General features: G+C 41.1%; 1 protein-coding gene across 3 annotated transcripts in view; it reads left to right on the top strand.

Annotated features, from left to right (window-relative positions):
* IQGAP1 (IQ motif containing GTPase activating protein 1) overlaps nucleotides 1-15,431 on the top strand; it is a 102,239-nt gene extending 86,808 nt beyond the window's left edge. Inside the window, exons 32-38 of one of the 3 annotated variants that reach the window (XM_030878563.2) lie at nucleotides 407-542; nucleotides 939-1,026; nucleotides 3,690-3,902; nucleotides 5,010-5,176; nucleotides 7,053-7,175; nucleotides 10,839-10,947; nucleotides 13,120-15,431. In XM_030878563.2, coding sequence (XP_030734423.1) covers nucleotides 407-542; nucleotides 939-1,026; nucleotides 3,690-3,902; nucleotides 5,010-5,176; nucleotides 7,053-7,175; nucleotides 10,839-10,947; nucleotides 13,120-13,233 — 950 coding nt within the window. In that variant the 3' untranslated portion in view covers nucleotides 13,234-15,431. Of the gene's footprint in view, nucleotides 1-406; nucleotides 543-938; nucleotides 1,027-3,158; nucleotides 3,326-3,689; nucleotides 3,903-5,009; nucleotides 5,177-7,052; nucleotides 7,176-10,838; nucleotides 10,948-13,119 lie in introns of those variants that run through there. The other 2 variants (XM_060293813.1, XM_060293814.1) reach the window with 2 other exon arrangements.
* Nucleotides 15,432-18,627: the final 3,196 nt, after the last annotated feature.

An 18,627-nucleotide genomic window follows, 5' to 3' on the forward strand; every position in this document is an offset into this window, starting at 1 on the left:
GCAGGCGGGCTCCTCAGTTGTGGCATGCGAACTCTCAGTTGCAGCATGCATGTGGGATCTAGTTCCCTGACCAGGGATCAAACCTGGGCCCCCTGCATTGGGAGCGTGGAATGTCAACCACTGTGCCACCAGGGAAGTCCCTGAACAGAGTATTTTGAGAGAGAAATGTTACAGTGTTGAAATGATTTCTCAAACATTTGTTAAGTTATTTTATTATGGATCCTTTGCCTTTACCATTTGGCATGATGTTTTATTTCTCAGTAAAAGGTGTCCTCACCACAGTGTACATATAGGCTTATTCAACTACCTTCTTATACTTGCATTATCTTTTACTTGAATTATTATCTGCTCTCCAATGTCTCCTCTGTTTACGGTATTGATTCTTTCTACCGTCCCAAAACTTTAGGAGAAGGCTCTGGCAATTTAAATGACCCAAATAAGGAGGCACTCGCTAAGACAGAAGTGTCCCTCACACTGACCAACAAGTTTGATGTGCCTGGAGATGAGAATGCAGAAATGGACGCTCGGACCATCTTACTGAAGTGAGTATTGGAAGGAGGAGGAACGGAGTAAGTGTAACCCAGTGATCCCTTCTGTCCCTTGGTCTTGGTGAATGAGTCCTCTTGTTCATCCCTAAAATGATCATCTCAGCCATTTAAGCCTCATACATTTCCAGTCACCTCATGTATTATACTTGACACAGGGCTTACTTGCCTTATTTGCTAATAAGATGCTGAAATGAATTTGTAGCTTGGAAATCCTAACCTTGGTACTCACTCTGTCATAACTGTGTAAGTAAGCCTGGGACTTTGCGTACCTTGCATTAGGGCTGCCCAGTGGGACTCTGTGAGGTAGTGTTTGCTCTGCTCCTGTTGAGGTCCATTCGAAGGAAGTAGGACACCTGCTAATGTTTAAATGCTTCGCACACCTCCTTTCAGCACAAAACGTTTGATTGTGGATGTCATCCGGTTCCAGCCGGGAGAGACCTTGACTGAAATCCTAGAAACACCAGCCACCAGTGAACAGGTAAAGTTTGGGGGTTTACCAGGTACCACAGTAAGATGCATAGGTGCTCCTGTGATAGGCACGTGACAAGGCTGAGGAGGTGGGACATAGGTGGCGAGAGGTGGTCACTGGAAGGTGGGCCTGGATGTGGTGGCATTTAGGGCTTATTGAGAAAGTTGTTGGTTCCTAAATCCAGAGGCGGTTTTTTCTAGGGCACAGAGCTCACTGGCACTTACATGCAGTCCGTGTGTGTGCTTTAATTTAACCTGAGGCAGAATCAGTGAGTCTGCCCAGTAATTTATTGAATACTATATAGTTAGAATTTTGTTAAGTGCCTTGGTAGATAGGAGAAAAGAATAGAATGTGTCTCCTAAGTTCTGTGAACTTAGTTGGAGACGTGTGACATATGCCCCTGAAACAGTTAGAAAACCACTGAAAATTCACTATGGTTTTGGCCCTAAAAATGCTAGAAATTAAAGCAGGAGTCCAGTGAGGAGCAAAGCATCAGGGAGGTATGGGACTTGAACCAAGCTTACAAAGAACATGCATGTATGACAAGAGGGACATTCTAGACCGGGGAGTCCCCGTGAACAGAGGCACAAGGGAGGGCAGAGCATGATGTGACCAGACCTACATATCTAGAATGAAGGTGTGGGTGAGGGTGAGTAGTGAGAAATTAAACGTGAGGACAAATTATGTAGAACCCAAAACTTAGGAATTTTGCACCAGAGAGATAGGAGTAAAGGGCCTTTGTAACCTTTGGGACCATTTGACATTGATTAATTTTGCAGTGCTGTCAGAGCAGATGGTAGTTGAGTCATCTGTGTGTGTGACAGGGTTCCAGGTCCAATTGGGTGAGGGGTGGCACGGCAGTGGGGAGGGACGGATGGGTCACGTTTAAGGCTTCTGTTTCATGTTTATAAAATGAGAAAAGTAAGTCAAGTCATTCGTTTTCAATTTTTTGAGCATGGGAATCCTTTTCATTAAGTAACAATGTATTTGGAATCCCAACATATAAAAGAGGTAAAATTGGAGCTACTCTGGCAGCCCCAGGGATGGGCCCTTGGAATCCCACCCTCCAGGACTCGTGGCATCCCTGGGAAACCCTTAAGGCTGCAGGGAGGACTATTTGAAAACCAGTTTTAAATGAATTGTCAGCTTTTAGATGCTGTGACTAATTACTCATTAGTTGTGTGAGATGGGCAGGAAAAGAGGCATAACCAGTAACTGCAACTGGTTAAACTTGGAAGGAAATTTGAAGTAGGGAAGAAGGAACTGGTCTTTACTGAGAATCTGCTATGAGTTTGGTGCTTTCACCTGTGTTCTTTCCTGTAATCCTTGCACTATCCCTATGAGGTGAGTCTTTTCATCCTCCTTTCACAGATGACAAAACTAAGACCCCTAGAGGTTAAATAACTCGCCCAAGATCATTCACTTGTAGTGGCAGAACCAAACTTGAATCGGGTTCTGTCTGACTCCAGTTTATGCTCTTTGCGTTATCTGATGAAGAGTAATTTTGACATTAGAAGAAAAGGGAATATTGGGAAAGGAATTGCTCCAGTTCGGGAAAAATTACAAGTCTGAACTACAAACCTTTCCAAATGTAAACATCCCCAGTACAAAACAGTTCAAAATGTGGTACCAGAGCCTTAGCCATATGCTGGGATCTATCAGCATAGAGGTGATCATTGAAGTTTTGAGAGAGAACACTTACAAAGAAATGACCATGGGCCACTTGGAGGTACCAGCGCATGCTTAGGGCAAGGAAAAAGTGCAGAGAAGATGATCAAGGCAACAACTAAGAAAAGGCACTGAATTGGGGATGGGCGGAATGGTAACGAGAATTGGTGAGAGAAGCCAGACTGCGAGGAAAGTGCTGAAAGACTGCAACAGCAAGTGTGGATCGTTTGTTGGGTGGGAACATAACAGACAAACGTTGGTTGGTGACTAGGAGACAGAGCAGATATGAGAAGGGTCTCTTTACTGGCGTTTGCAGCATGTTTGAAAGAGGGAAGGCTTGAGCGTGATTCAACTGGGACGAGGTAGCAAAAAGGATTAGCAAGAATTTACTGACCACTGGTGTTGCATTGGTGTGGTTATAACGTTCATCAAGCCGGGTTTCAAATAAAATTAAATGATTTCCATGTCCCCAGTGTGATAGGGAAAAAACGAGGGATTTTGTACCCAGTGGAGTCCAATCTCCTGTCCAGGAAAGAAGCCCTAAGAAGCCAACATCTGACTTCATAGATGTTTCTCTTCTAGATGAAAAGAGAGCTGTCTCTGCTTCATGCAGTTTCTTTGTCAGTTGTCGGGGGTGGGGGTAAGTTTGTTCCCCTCTATTTCCGGAATAGAGTTGTTTGTTTGTTTGTTTTAAATACTTATTTGCTTGCTTGCGTCGGGTCTTAGTTGTGGCAGGCGGGCTCCTTAGTCGTGGCATGCAGGCTCCTTTGCTGCATGCATAAACTGGAGTCAGACAGTTGTGGCATGTGAACTCCTAGTTGCGGCATGCACATGGGGTCTAGTTCCCTGACCAGGGATCGAACCCAGGCCCCCTGCATTGGGAGTGTGGCGTCTTAACCACTGCGCCACCAGGGAAGTCCCCCAGAATAGAGTTTGAGAGCTTTATAAATTCAAGTGTGGTTCAGTGTGGAGACCTTGCCACGAACTTCTTTTTCTTACTGTAGGAAGCAGAACACCAGAGGGCCATGCAGAGACGTGCTATCCGTGACGCCAAAACTCCTGACAAGATGAAAAAGTCAAAATCTGCAAAGGAAGACAGCAACCTCACTCTTCAGGAGAAGAAGGAGAAGATCCAGTCAGGCTTGAAGAAGCTAGCAGAGCTTGGCACCGTGGACCCAAAGAACAGATACCAGGAACTGATCAACGACATTGCCAGGGTACGGCATTTGGGGGACAGTGACGGCCTGGCCATGTTTAAAGCTGTCTCAGAGGCTTATGAGGAGACAGTAGCTGTTCCGGTGACAACGTACCTTCAGTTCAGTGTACCTTCAGGAGAGGAGATTAGAGTCCTCTCTTCTGGGGAATCGTTTCTGACTCTTCCAACATGAGGTCCTAGCCTGCCCTTTGATGGCTTATTCCATGGCCTAAATTAAATTAGTAGGGAGAAAACCTTAATTAGAGCTTCCTATGTCTCAGTTTGTCTTTGGCCTTAAAGAATTCCTCCAGATCTTTTTAATGATTACTGTGAAATATAAATTAACATCAAGTTGATCATCAAATCTTGATTTGTGTGAATCTTCTCAAGTAAGGGGCTCTGGCGCAGGCTGAGAAGTTTAGGCATTCTCTGCTGTCGCCCTAAAATCACACCATGCACAACTGCAAGCTTGGTAATTGTTATATTAAAGTTATCTTTTTCTCCCTCTCCTAACAACATATTTAAGAGGTTTAAACCAGCTTTGCAAGTCAATTATGAGAATGTGGAGGTCTGTAAAAGTAACACATTTCCCTGCCTCATTAAATAGAAATGGGGAAAAAAATTGATGAGATCTGAATTTCTTTGTTAATTTTTGAACATAAAATTGCTAACATTTTTAGATACCACATATAAGCAATATCATATGATGTTTGCTTTTCTATGTCTGACTTACTTCACTTAGTATGATGGTCTCTAAGTCCATCCATGTTGCTGCAGGTGGCATTATTTCGTTCTTTTTTATGGGTGAGTGGTGTTCCATTGTATATATGTGCCACATCTTTTTTATCCATTCCTCTGTTGATGGACATCTGGGTTGCTTCCATGTCCTGTCTATTGTAGACGGTGCTGCAGTGAACATTGGGGTGCACGTGTCTTTTTGAATTATGGTTTTCTCCAGATATATGGGCAAAAATCTTTAAAAAATTTCGAGGTGAGTAAGAAAAAAAGAATTGCTGTCTATTAAAAATGTGTGGTCAAGCAAGGCAAAGTTAAGCGCTGCTGGGTTCTAGTGTTAATGATTCAAGAAGCACATGATATTATTTCTGTAATTTTAATAATTATGTCTCAGGATATTCGGAATCAGCGGAGATACCGACAGAGGAGAAAGGCTGAACTGGTGAAACTGCAGCAGACATACGCTGCTCTGAACTCTAAGGCCACCTTTTATGGAGAGCAGGTGGACTACTATAAAAGCTACATCAAAACCTGCTTGGATAACTTAGCCAGCAAGGGCAAGTGAGTATTTTATTTTGAAGAGTCAATGTTAGGGGAAAAAGAAGTAGAGGCAACTGAAGTGACATAGGAAAATTTTATTTACAACACACTGGATCTATTTATTGCAATAGTCCGTTATTTTTCTTCTCATTGTTTGTGTAATTTCCTAGTCCCATTTGTTATGGTATGGTGTAAATAAATAATGTGGAGGATTTCAAGGATGCCTATTTCTAAGCATCCTGTGTTCCAAAATATCTTCTTGGCTCTAGAAATTAAAGAATCTAGGAAAGGGATCATTTAGTGGCCCCCAAACCAGGTTGTGCCTCAAAAATCACTTAAGGAACATCATAAACAATTAGATTCCCTGGCCTCTACACCTCCTGGACACAGGCTCCCAGACCATGATTTTTTTTTAGCTGCCAAGGAAGATCTGATGCAGCCTCCTTGTTGCTGGCCACAAACCATTCAGCCTGCCCATTTTATAGGGAGGGAAATTGAAAATCCAGAGAGGCGACGTGATTAAGCACAGGTTCTGCTTATTAGAAGGGTTAGTTTATTATTTACTCCACACTTTTCATTTTGAGAATTTTGAAACCCCAGAAAGTTTCAGTGAATAGAACAATAAACACCCATATATACCTTTCACCTAGATTCACTTGTACTTAACATTTTGCCACATCAGCTTCCCCTCTCTATAGCTTGCTTACTCTTGTGTCTGTGCTTTTCCTCTTCCTCCCTGAAGGCTTCATGGAGTGAGGCAGGGCTGTTGTGAAGTGGTGAAAATCAGGTCCACCTAACCCATCTTGCAGAGTTGGTGCCTGTGTCCTTTTGAAATGTCCCCATCATTCTTTGAGCCCTTCTTGACTTTGTGGCACAAGATGTTTCTGGTTCAATTTGTACTTTTCCCTCCCTGGGCTTGGAATTAGCTATTTCTCCAAGCATCCCTGGTTCCTTTTTTTTTTTTTTTTTTTTCTTCGGTACGCGGGCCTCTCACTGTTGTGGCCTCTCCCGTTGCGGAGCACAGGCTCCGGACGCGCAGGCCCAGCGGCCATGGCCCACGGACCCAGCCACTCTGCGGCATGTGGGATCCTCCCGGACCGGGGCACGAACCCGTGTCCCCTGCATTGGCAGGCGGACTCTCAACCACTGCGCCACCAGGGAAGCCCCTGTAGGCATGTTTTTGAAGACAGATTTCTAGAAATGTAATTGCTGGGTTAAGATTTTTGTGCAGTTGTGATTTTGATAGATATTTCAGTTGCCAGCCATAGGGATTTATTACCTTTTACACAACTACCAGCTCTTCTGCCCCAGTTCTTGAGACCCTTCCCTTGAGAGTCCCAGATACCATTCTCATTCATCTGTATTCTTCCTTTGCTTACTCTTCTTACCATTTCTCGCCTTGATTATCCCAACAGCCTTCTGACATCTGTTTCTTTTTCCTTGCTCCCATTCCTCTGTAATTGCTATGCTAGCTTAAATGCTTTTAAAAATTTCGTATTCTAAACTATTTTTATTTTTTCTCTGCACAGCCAAGGGACTTAGAGTGACTTCCTTGGGGTTCAGTACAGTTCCCTCAGGCTGGCATTAGAAGCCCTCACACTTACTTTAGGTGCTTAGGTTCTGAGAGGGACACAGAAGGATTCAGACACTGTCAAATTCATCCTGTGTTCTCAAATGTATAGTTTAAATCAAAGGCAAAAGCAATTTAGTAATGTTTCCCTGTTTTGCAGAGATATTGCTTAGGCGAATCCTAGCATTTATTTGCCATTTTAGAATTGGTTTGTTACTTACGCTTGTGTATGGGAAGTTTGTTTTCTGACCTCATATCCTTGAGTTACCAACAAAGATTCATAGTAGATAGTTACCTATAGAAAATGACATAATGTGATTTTTACAGGGTCTCCAAAAAGCCTAGGGAAATGAAAGGAAAGAAAAGCAAAAAGATTTCTCTAAAATACACGGCAGCAAGACTACATGAAAAAGGAGTTCTTCTGGAAATTGAGGACCTGCAAGTGAATCAGTGAGTATTTGCTTTTTAACTTTGTTTTATATGTTGATTTTTTTATTTGTCATATCTTTATCTTATTGACTTTATTTCTCTTATCTGGATAATCATTTTTATATTTTATATGTGTTTATAGTTGATTAATTAAAGTAAGTAATTAATTAATTATGTACAGAATTTGACCTAATACTCAGAGTTAATTTGCCTGTCATAGAAGAGAGGTATTTCTTTTCCTTGTTTGTGGAACATTTGTCTTAGGACATCCTACTTTTCCTCTTTAAAGCAGGAAGCCATTCCTTCCTTTTTTTTTTTTTCTGTGCCCAAACCAAGGATAAATAAAGAATAACAAGAAGAGGAGTGTACTTTATTCCACTTGAGGCATGAACCAGGGGCTTACCCTCATCTTCTTTTCTGGGAAGCACCAGCTTGCTTTACATGTGGTTCATGGACCTGACCTGACCTGACCATCCTCCCTCAGGTCCTGGCCCAGCTGCCATTAACAAGCATTTTATTGAGTACCTGCTCAGTCAACCCTGTGATCTCAGGCAGCTGAGCTTTCTGTTACTGTGTCTGTTTAAATTTTTTTTTTAATTTTGCTTCAAAAAACTTTTATATTTTTCTGATTATAAAATAATATGTATTCACTGTTGAACTTTGAAAATGTGGTAAAGCATAAAGAAAAAGAAAAAGCACCTATACTCCAACAAGCCAAAGATAGCCACTGAAATCATTTTAGTATATTTTCTTCTGTGCCTCTATTCACATAAAGATTATCTATGATTACTTACTTACCTTCCTACTTTTTTTAACATAAATTGGGATGATACTGTTTATAGTCATGTATCCAGCTTTTTCCTCATAACATTGTGAGCATTTTTCACATAGTTTGGAAGTATCCTTTTTAATGACCACATAATATTCCATATTGTAGTTTTAATTTAGCCATTTACCTGTTGTAGAACATTTTAAGTTGATTTTACTTTTTACATTATTACACATGTGATAACACCTTTATATGTACATCTTTGCTTCTGCCTCAGATTATTATTATTTTTTTTGTATCATAGATGCCTAAAAATGTAATTTTTGGTCAGAGTATAAAAATATTTTTTTATTGTAAAAAACACAAAACATAAAATTTACCATCTTAACTATTTTTTAATTGTACAGTTCAGTAGTGTCAAGCATATTCACATTGTTGTGCAATCCAGAACCTTTTCATCTTATAAAACTGAAACTATACCCATTAAATAACAACTCCCCATTTCCCCTTCCCCCCCAGCCCCGGGCAACCAGCATTCTCCTCTCTGTTTCTATGAATTTGACTCCCTAGGTGCTTCATATAAGTGGGATCATACAATGCTTGTCTTTTTGTGTCTGGCTTCCTTCACTTAGCATGATGTCCTCAGGGTTCATGCATGTTGTAACCTGTGACAGATTTCCTTCCTTTTCAAGGCTGAATAGTTTTCCACTGTGTACATGTACTACATTTTGCTTATTCATTCATCCATTGATGGACATTTGGGTTCCTTCCACTTTCTGCTATTATGAATAATGTTACAATGAACATGGAAGTATAAATACCTCTTTGAGACCCTGCTTTCAGTTCTTTCTGATGTATACCCAGAAGTGGGATTGCTGGATCATATGATAATTCTATTTTTAATTTTTTTAGGAACTGTTTTCCATAGCAGTTGAAAAAATTTTTTAATTCATATATATATTTTCTAGCAGTGTCTAAAATGTGTATGAAAGTGCTTACTTACCTCACTACTTCTTTGCCATCATTGAGTAATAAAACAGTTTTTGATATTTTTGAATTAATAGATTAAAAGGTAGCATTTTTAGAATTCTGGTTGAGTTTTTTAGTGTGTGTTTATTTGTTTTTTAATATTTATTTTATTTATTTTTGGCTGTGTTGGGTCTTAGTTGTGGCACACGGGATCTTGCGTTGCTGCGTGTGGGCTCTTCGTTGTGGCGCGAGGGCTTCTCTCTAGTTGCAGCGTGGGGGCTTCTCTCTAGCAGTGGCATGCGGGTTTTCTTTCCCTAGATGTGGCGCAGGGGCTCTAGAGTGCATGGGCTCTGTAGTTTGCGGCACGCGGGCTTGGTTGCCCTGCAGCATGTGGGATCTTAGTTCCCCGACCAAGGATCGAATCCGCTGCATTGGAAGGTAGATTCTTTACCACTGGACCACCAGGGAAGTCCCTGTGTGTGTGTATTTAAACAGGGCTTATTATCTATGTTTTCTCTGATCATTTTTTCAATTGGGGACCTTGGTCTTTTGAGGTTTTTTTTTAGTTGAGCACTTTATGCCATTTTTCAAATCTGTTTTATAATTTATCATCTCCTCCCTTCTTTTTTGTCATTATTTGCCACTACTGTTCAAGTGCCTACTGTTATTTGACTCTTCTTTTTAATTTGCTACCATGGGCTTAGGAAACAGATGACAAACCAAACCAGTTAAAATAAAATTATTTATCACATAAAATAAACATCTTTATAAAGGGTCTCCTATTGAGTAAAATGCGTTTTAGTACATGGATTTTGTAACCTCTCGTTTAGCTTCTTAGTGGCCCTCTTGCATCCTTCATGGTTCTTAGCGCTGTTCACAATAGATCAGTTTGCTCTGTAGTTGAGTTCTGGAAATCTGGGGTGACACACTTTGATCACCTGGGGAACAGCATACTCCCACCTTCTGGTGTATTAAAACTTCTGGGCATGTAAGGTGTCCAGAGTGAGTGATACCCTAAATATTTTCAGTAATAGTAGTTTATATTTGATGGTACTCAGTAGGTTTATTCTGTAGCACCTACTCCTTTCAGAAAACCTCCTCTCTTGGTTCTTTTCATTCTGACCATCCTCACTCCACCCCCCTTCCCCGCCTTTTGTTTACTTACCTCTTCCAGTCCTCAGACATGCATGGATTCAAACATGCATCTTTTCCTCCTCCTTCTAGACCAATGTCCTCTTTATTTTTTTAAACATTTTACTTGCAGAACATAATTAGTTCTCTCATTTATTTACTTTTTTTTTTTTTTTTTGGGGCTGCATCGGGTCTTTGTTGCTGTGCGCGTGGGCTTTCTCTAGTTGTGGCAAGCAGGGCTACTCTTCATTGCGGTGTGCGGGCTTCTCATTGCAGTGGCTTCTCTTGTTGCGGAGCACGGGCTCTAGGTGAGCGGGCTTCAGTAGTTGTGGCACACAGGCTCAGTAGTTGTGGTGCACGGGCTTAGTTGCTCCACGACATGTGGGATCTTCCCAGACCAGGGCTCGAACCCATGTCCCCTGCAAGTGGATTCATAACCACTGCACCACCAGGGAAGCCCCCAATTTCCTCTTGATTCTCCTTTTATCATTAGGTTTCAGCAGTGGCCACATGGAAGGCCAACATGATTCCTGACATCATCCCTTCAGAGGCCATTTGTGGCCTTCCTCAGTGGTTCCTCTTCCAGTGGAAAGCAAATGCTGCCAGGAGAGGCTGCCACCCTTCTCTCCAGATCCCAAAGTAGATGGTACTGAGAGTAGCAATCCCACACTGCTTCACCTGCAGAAGTACTTTGCACCTTTATTTTGTATGCCTTTTCACTCTTGAAGACTTTATTCATCTCCTTTCTGCATTTCACAGAATATTTTTACATGAGAACACGGAAATCATACCCTTACGATGTTGTGTTCCAACAGGTTTAAAAATGTTATCTTTGAAATAAGTCCAACAGAAGAAGTTGGAGACTTTGAAGTGAAAGCCAAATTCATGGGAGTTCAGATGGAGACGTTTATGTTACATTATCAGGTGGGTTTGCACCAGGTAAAACCGAAAGCCTTGGGTGTGAGGTAGTTGTGTTCTTGTCAGGAGAATGGCTGAAAAGGAGACCCATGTGGGGAAAGCTGCCCACAGTCAGCAGTGAGTGAGCTGAGGAGTTTTGTGTGTCTAATTTGAGCGGTACAGGCTGGAGAGCTTTTGCAGGTGTGTAAATCTTCAGAAAGCATATCTGAAGCTTACACTTAAGGTTGCCACTAAATTGAGCTTATACCTCGGGCTTGAACAAAATGCTTAGGTACATATCTTGACAGTACAAAATTATAAACCTTCTCAGTAGCTTGAAATCTTATATATTTTTTCCCCTCTCATTTTGGTTTGATATAGGGGCTTAAAGGTGTACTTCTGACAAGATGTGTGTAAATTGCATCTTTGTAAAACTGAATCCCATTTTATTTATTTATATATTTTTTGAGGATTTTTTTTTTTAAGAGAAAACAACTTTTTACTGGAATCTGACTTAATAAATAGGGATCACAGACCAAATAACAAACAACAGCGTGAGCTACATCAGAATGAAAAAAGAAATGATGGACCTGGATTTCCAATCTGAAACTATTATGCAACATGATATTTTTTTTCTTGCCATGCCGCATGGCTTGTGGGATCTTAGTTCCCCAACCAGGGATCGAACCCAGGCCCTTGGCAGTTAAAGCACGGAGTCTTAAACGCTGGACCACCAGGGAATTCATCCGAATCCCATTTTAAATTCAAAAAGAATTCTGCAGTGAATCATTTTGTAACATAACTGTCCCTAATTTTTATTTTGAAATCTCTCTCTTTATTGCATCGAAAAATGTCAGTGCATCAGAAGGATTCCTAGGTAATGTCCAGCCTCTGTTAGTTTTATGAACACAGTGCTTCACTGTTGGTACCCACACAGGGCTGCACTCCGTGAAGCTGGGCAGGGGCCTTTCTCTGAACGTGCCTTTGGGCTCTTGCACACATTGATCTCCCTTAAATGGGGGCTCTCCCTCCCAACCCCTTATTCTTCCATCATTTATTGAGGACTTTCACGTTGTTACAACCCCTAAAGCTTGCCCCACCAGCAAAGCCACAGTTTTTTTCTCCTTCACTTCCATAACCTGTAGAGACAACCCCTGTTCACCACAGGCATTGACTTATTTTCCTCTTAACTTCCAAACTGCAGACTCCTTAAGGACAGGTAGTATTTCTTTGTTTCCTTCTTAGTGACCAGTTGACCCTCAAAACACATTGACTGTACAGATGCGAAATGATTTTGTGATGCACATAGCTAACTCAAGTCCTTACACAGAAAAGATCCTATTATTCCCTCAGTTTCACCAAGTTCATGTAGGCCGCCCAGTCTGCCTCAGGTAGTGTATTCCTCCATGCACAAATTCATTAAGTGCAGAATGACTGCCAGGTGCAAGGTATTATGTTAGGTGCAGGTGATGCACCAGGGTCCTCGTCCTCATAGAGCTGCTAAGATTTTTCCAAAAGATGAATTGGTTGAACTTTCGGGATCCCTTCAAGCCCTTTGACTCTTGCTTTGTCATCACCACTCTTCCAAAGTTTAGGGGTGCGACCACTCAGATTTCCTCAATTTGTTCTGGACAGTGGAGGGTAGTGGGGAAAGCAGGGGCTTTGCAGTCAGATCCAGATTCACCACATCCAGCTCTGTACTGTCGGGCAGGTCATTTAACATCTCTGAGCCTCAGAAGCCTCATCTTTAAATTTGAGATAATCATACCTGGTAGGATTTTTGACAGGACTTGAAAAGACACTATCTAACGTGCTTCTACGTTGTGGAACACGTAGTAAACACATAAAAAACATTTAGTCCTCTCTTTCCCCTTGCGTTCAGGGTATAAAAGCTTTGTCATTTGAAATAGAAATTAAGACTCTAGTAGATGGTGTTGAGACATTACTGGCCTTATCTTGTTTTCAGTTGTTAGTATATTTCGTCACGGATTGAAATGCCATCACCTTCTCCAGGTGACACATCACGTAGAAGAACTAGGCTGCGGGCAGGCAGTTCCATAGTTGGGGACTTGTTTCTCACCCCAGTTCATACCTGGCACACAAGGCATGCCTCATTCCTTCTGGATCCCTCCCTACATTGTGTCCTTCCTTTTCTTGTTCCACAGACCTGATTAACTGTCAGAATGATTTTTTGAACAGGACCTGCTGCAACTACAGTATGAAGGCGTCGCAGTCATGAAATTATTTGATAGAGCGAAGGTAAATGTCAACCTCCTGATCTTCCTTCTCAACAAAAAGTTCTACGGGAAGTAATTGATCATTTGCTGCCAGCCCAGAAGGATGAAGAAAGAAGTACCTCTCGGCTACCTTTCTAGGGGTGCTCCTCTACTCATAGGAAGCAAACACCCAGCCCACACCATTGCCTCAATCTGATACACCCCCAGTGCCACATGTTTAACCCCTCCTGCTCAATGGGACATTTGTTGCCCCTTGTTCGTAGGGAAATTGTATTTCAGGCTTAGTCTGACCCTTCTTATTCCTGCATTTTCTTCTGTCCCTTAGGAAAGAGTGAGAACTCCCCTGAAATCTCTCATGTTGTTACAGTCTTAGAGGTTGCATTACTATATTGTAAGCTTTCGTGTTTGTTTCAATTAGCAATAGGGATGGTGGGATTTGAATTCTTGTTATTTAGAAGTGGAAGCTATTAGCACCGATAACATGCATACATATAAGACACATAATTAAAATGTCAGGTTATCCATAGTTATTAGGTTGTCATTTAAAAGTAAAGTTCCTTATATTTCTGTCTCATCCGTAGAATGGAAGGATACGGGGAGTCATTGGTTCTCTTCCATTCTGTTTTCCTTTATGGGCGGGAGCTAATAGAAGTCACTGTTCTGTGTTCAAAGGAAGCATTGCTAGAAAGAGGGGGATATTGTTTTTAAGTTTCACCATTAAATTTTGGCAGTTCTCTCCTCAGTGGATGGGAGAGTCCCACTGATAAAATTAAGCTATTTAGGTAAATTCGGAATGGTCTGAGCGCCTGCTCATTTGTGTTAGTGCAGAGATTGACTAGATTCAGACAGTCCACTCTGTCCCTGTGGCAAAGGAATGGGTAAGCCCTAGCGTAGAATGTAATTGTTTTCAAAACTGTTTTATATCTTAAGAGTGTCTTATTAAAGTGTAGATTTATTTCTTAAAATGTGGGTGATAGGAATTTTAAAGATTTATATAATGCTTCAAAAGCCTTTAGAATACTGTAAGAAAAGGGTTTTTTTTTAATTGGCTTATCTGTATATCTGAACTCTTAAAACTTTCTTATAGCTAAAACACTAGGATTTATCTGCAGGGTTGCAGAGAGATAATCTTGCCTTAAATAGACCGAAACAAAAACAAACAAAACCAGCCAACTGATGTTATACTTGATATTAAAGTCTATTTTTCCCTATTTCTTTTTCTTTTCTCATGCTGCCCACACTGTGCCTTTATTTTATGAACTCCAGTTTTTTAATTTAATCACAAACAATCCAATTCTAAACATTGAGCTTAAGAAGCTTTCATTCTTAGATTAAGTCATATGCTTTTAAAAAAAATCTTTTTATTCAGGAAAATATATTGAAATCATGCTACTGAGCCTCTATTTTCTCTGATGTTTTGGTTCAGTATTCTTTTATCGTAAAACATAAACTAACATTTAAAAATTTACTGATGTATATTTAAAGCCAATAAACTGTTTCATTAATAACAAATCATGTGATGTGTCCCAATTACAAATGTAAGTGTTGGAAATGTGGATTTCATGACGGACTGTTTACTCAGTCAGGTCCACGGGTGCAAATGTAATAGTTGTAGGAGTCTACACACTCCAGGCAGCCCACAGGCAGGTGAAGAGGTGAGGTGTGGAGTGCCACGGAAGGAGTCTCCACTACCTTCACCTTGTTTTTTGTTGTATTTTGGAAGACAATTTTTTAGTAAATATTTTCCTCAGATTAAAAGAAGATGTTATATAAGTAGCATTGCCTCAAAAACTGGGACCAACCAAATTGTCAACCCTTTTACCTTAAAAGATGATACTCATCCCAAATGCATGTCATGCCCCAAAGGCCACATCCATGACAGACAGTGAGCAAAGTTCACAACTCCTTTAACAAAATATGATGTTTCAATTATTTGTAAGGATATAGTTCCCTTAACACAACTTCTAATGCAAAATAGCACAAAATACACTTCAAGAAGTTTGATGGTAACTATGTAGAATTAACCGTGTTAACAGTGTTGAGGATGCCCAGACGAGCTCAAGTCATGGCACTGAAACCTTGTAGCTCTTATTTTAATTTATTAGCTATAGCAATCTCTGTCTCGACTCTCTCCTTCTTTGACGTTCTCTTCAGCCAGCCATCGTGACATTTACCATGAATTTCCTCCCTCAAGAATTTGGACTGCCCATCAGATTGTTGCCGTACACAATTTCCTTTGTATCTTTGTATGAAATAAAAGGCCATTTGTTCGTTTTTGTGTTTCTTTTTCTCAGTGTCATTGTTAGCAGTTCCTGCAAAACAGTGTTAACTAGAGTGAGATTTAATAATTGAAAACCACAACAAAAACAACCCCTTCATAGTCTTTTTGAACGAACAAACGCAAGTCAGCTATCTCAAAGCAATTTTTAACTTGTGAGTTTAGCCTTCTTAAATGTAAAATGCTTGAAGTAGCCTCCACATAAAAAGAACTGGGGCGGGGGTTGGGGGGAGGTGGAGAACTAACATAATGTCGCTTAGTTTTTTTTTTAATAATCCAAAATTGTTTTTAATCATTATTGGTGGACACTTCAATGTCAGCTAATGGCTGGAAGTTTCAAATTACAGCAGCATTAAATGTTTTATGACAGTAGCACCCTAGGTCATAGTGTGTCCCTCAGGGGACTTCTATGTTACATACAAGTCACCAGAAAAGACTAGGGGAAGTTGGATATGGAAAAAGTAAACAGCAGCAAAAGGGAGGAAAAATGGTTTCCTTTTAAGTACGGCCCCGGGGGGCACCCTTACTTAACATACAAATTCATATGGAAACATCCTGTTGTGTTTTTGTTTTGTTTTTATTTTTTTGGCTGAGTTGGGTCTTCGTTGCTACGCGTGGGCTTTCTCTAGTTGCAGCGAGCAGGGACTTCTCTTGTTGCGGAGCACGGGCTCCAGGTGCACGGGCTTCCGTAGCTGTGGCTCACGGGCTGTAGAGCGCAGGCTCAGTAGTTGTGGTGCGTGGGCTTAGTTGCTCCGCGGCATGTGGGATCTTCCCAGACCAGGGATCAAACCCACGTCTCCTGCATTGGGAGGTGGATTCTTAATCACTGCGCCACCAGGGAAGTCCCATCCTGTTGTGTTTTTAAATTGTGGCCAGACTATATTGGAAAATCAGTGACAATATGAAACAAGGGGGGGAAACGGAATAATTCTAAAGTAAACATAAGTGCAAAATTGGAGGTGATGGTTTGTGTGCATGGCTGGAGATCCCACAGGCCTCTGAGGAAGAGAGACGTGGTAAGAACCTGGGCTTTCCTGGCAGTGGGCCCTTCTGGAAGTTACCCCTTCAGAGCCTGTTTCCTCATTCCGAAATGGGGAGATGCCATCGAGTACGTGTGTTACTGAAACCTGAAATACACGTTAACAACATGCTCTACATTGTCCTGCAAAGAAATCGAGGGAGTTAGGAAGGTGCTTGTCAAGTATAACGATGTTAAGTAAGGAGACCAGGATGAGAGGAAAATAAGAGGAGAAAGGTGGATAGCACCTGGGGTGATGCTCGAAGAGAGTGGCCACCGTGAGGCCTCGCAGAAAGGAGCTGGGGTGCCTCAGCAGTGCTGTAGACGCCTTGTAAACCTGTGTAAAGCAAAGAGAATCAGAAGAGTACACCCCTCCACACATTTTAAATTTGGCATCCAAATTTTTTGTTTAAATTGTATAATGTGTAATTGCCAACATTGTGAAATTCCAGGTAAAAATTACCTCACTCTTAAAGGTATCCAATGGAACCCCCTATTTTATTTTTTAATACTTGTGTGTTATTATTATAATTGAAGATAGCACCCCACTGTGTATGAGAAGGAAACTCCTCAGTAGAACACTGCAATGGAACCCCCTATTTTAAAAGGCACATGAACAAAGCCCTTCGTCAGTTGGAAACTTGACATCTTTTTTTCTCTTTAAAACTCATGTGTCTAGAGTTTCCCTGGTGGCGCAGTGGTTGAGAGTCCGTCTGCCGATGCAGGGGACACGGGTTCGTGCCCCGGTCCGGGAGGATCTCACATGCTGCAGAGCGGCTGGGCCCGTGAGCCATGGCCGCTGAGCCTGCGCGTTCGGAGCCTGTGTTCCGCAACGGGAGAGGCCACAACAGTGAGAGGCCCGCATACCACAAAAAACAAAACAAAAAAAAGTGTCTATTCCACTTCCCTCAATTTTATTCTAATGTAATATTTTTAAGCTTAAGTCTTACTTTTTTTTTTTTTTTTGCGGTATTAAGTCTTACTTTTGACCATCCTGTCATTATGTGTAATAAAAAATGTGGGGCTTCCCTGGTGGCGCAGTGGTTGAGAGTCCGCCTGCCGATGCTAGGGGACGCGGGTTCGTGCCCCGGCCCGGGAGGATCCCACATGCCGTGGAGCGGCTGGGCCCGTGAGCCATGGCCGCTGGGCCTGCGCGTCCAGAGCCTGTGCTCCGCAACGGGAGAGGACACAACAGTGAGAGGCCTGCGTGCGTACCGCAGAAAAAAAAATTAAAATGTTTTTTTTCCTGTGACCATAAGGCTGTTAACTCAATCCAGAAACATACTTTGCATCATAATTATTGTTAATGCATTTTTGATCAAAGTAATCTTATATATTATCTTGACAAAGAATTCTAAGACATTTGAAATGTATTTCTTAATAAAGTTCTTAAAGTGAAGGTTTAAAAAACTTATGGATAAGTATTATTACTTGCTATAATGAGATAGGGCTCATGACCAATTCTCTTCCTATTTTGCACTTTTATAAATGTAAGCTTTGAGAACCTTTGCTGTCATAATAAGTATATGGAATGGAAGGTGTTTTGTGATAATGTCACGCATTTCTTAGGACTCCTTAGTTATAGCTCCCAAATCTCAATGAATTATAATAAAAAATTATCACATGATTAGCATGATTAGGTCCTCTAGTTTTGTTGAAAGCCAAAAAAAAAAAAAAAAGTTACCTAGTTTGGAAAAGAGTTTATTATCCAGTCTTTAGATCATCCACTTCTTCAGGACTTGGGACTTAGGAAGTAGGCCAGGGGCTTTACTAAGACATCAAATAACTGTGAACTATACTCATAAACCTTCTGACTTAGAGACAACTTATTTAACTTAATATGCTAATGATGCTTTGGGAAAATAGAAATATTTTAATACTCCTTTGGCACTACAATTTTTTAACTTTTATTACAGAAAACGTCTAACATACAAACAGAAGGAATGGTATAATGAACTCCCACGTGTCCACTGTCTAGCCTCTACAATTACCAATACAGGGTCAAACTCATATCTCTACAGTCACCCACATTCCCTTGGGTTATTTTGACAAATCAGATACAGTATCATTTCAACCACTTTGGTATGTATACGTACCAAATACTTTGGTATGTATCTCTAACACAGCGTTTCTCAATAGGGAGCAATTGTCCCCCCCCCATGAGACATTTGGCA

Source organism: Globicephala melas, chromosome 2 (genome assembly GCF_963455315.2).
Source record: "Globicephala melas chromosome 2, mGloMel1.2, whole genome shotgun sequence".
NCBI classification, from domain to species: Eukaryota; Metazoa; Chordata; class Mammalia; order Artiodactyla; family Delphinidae; genus Globicephala; species Globicephala melas.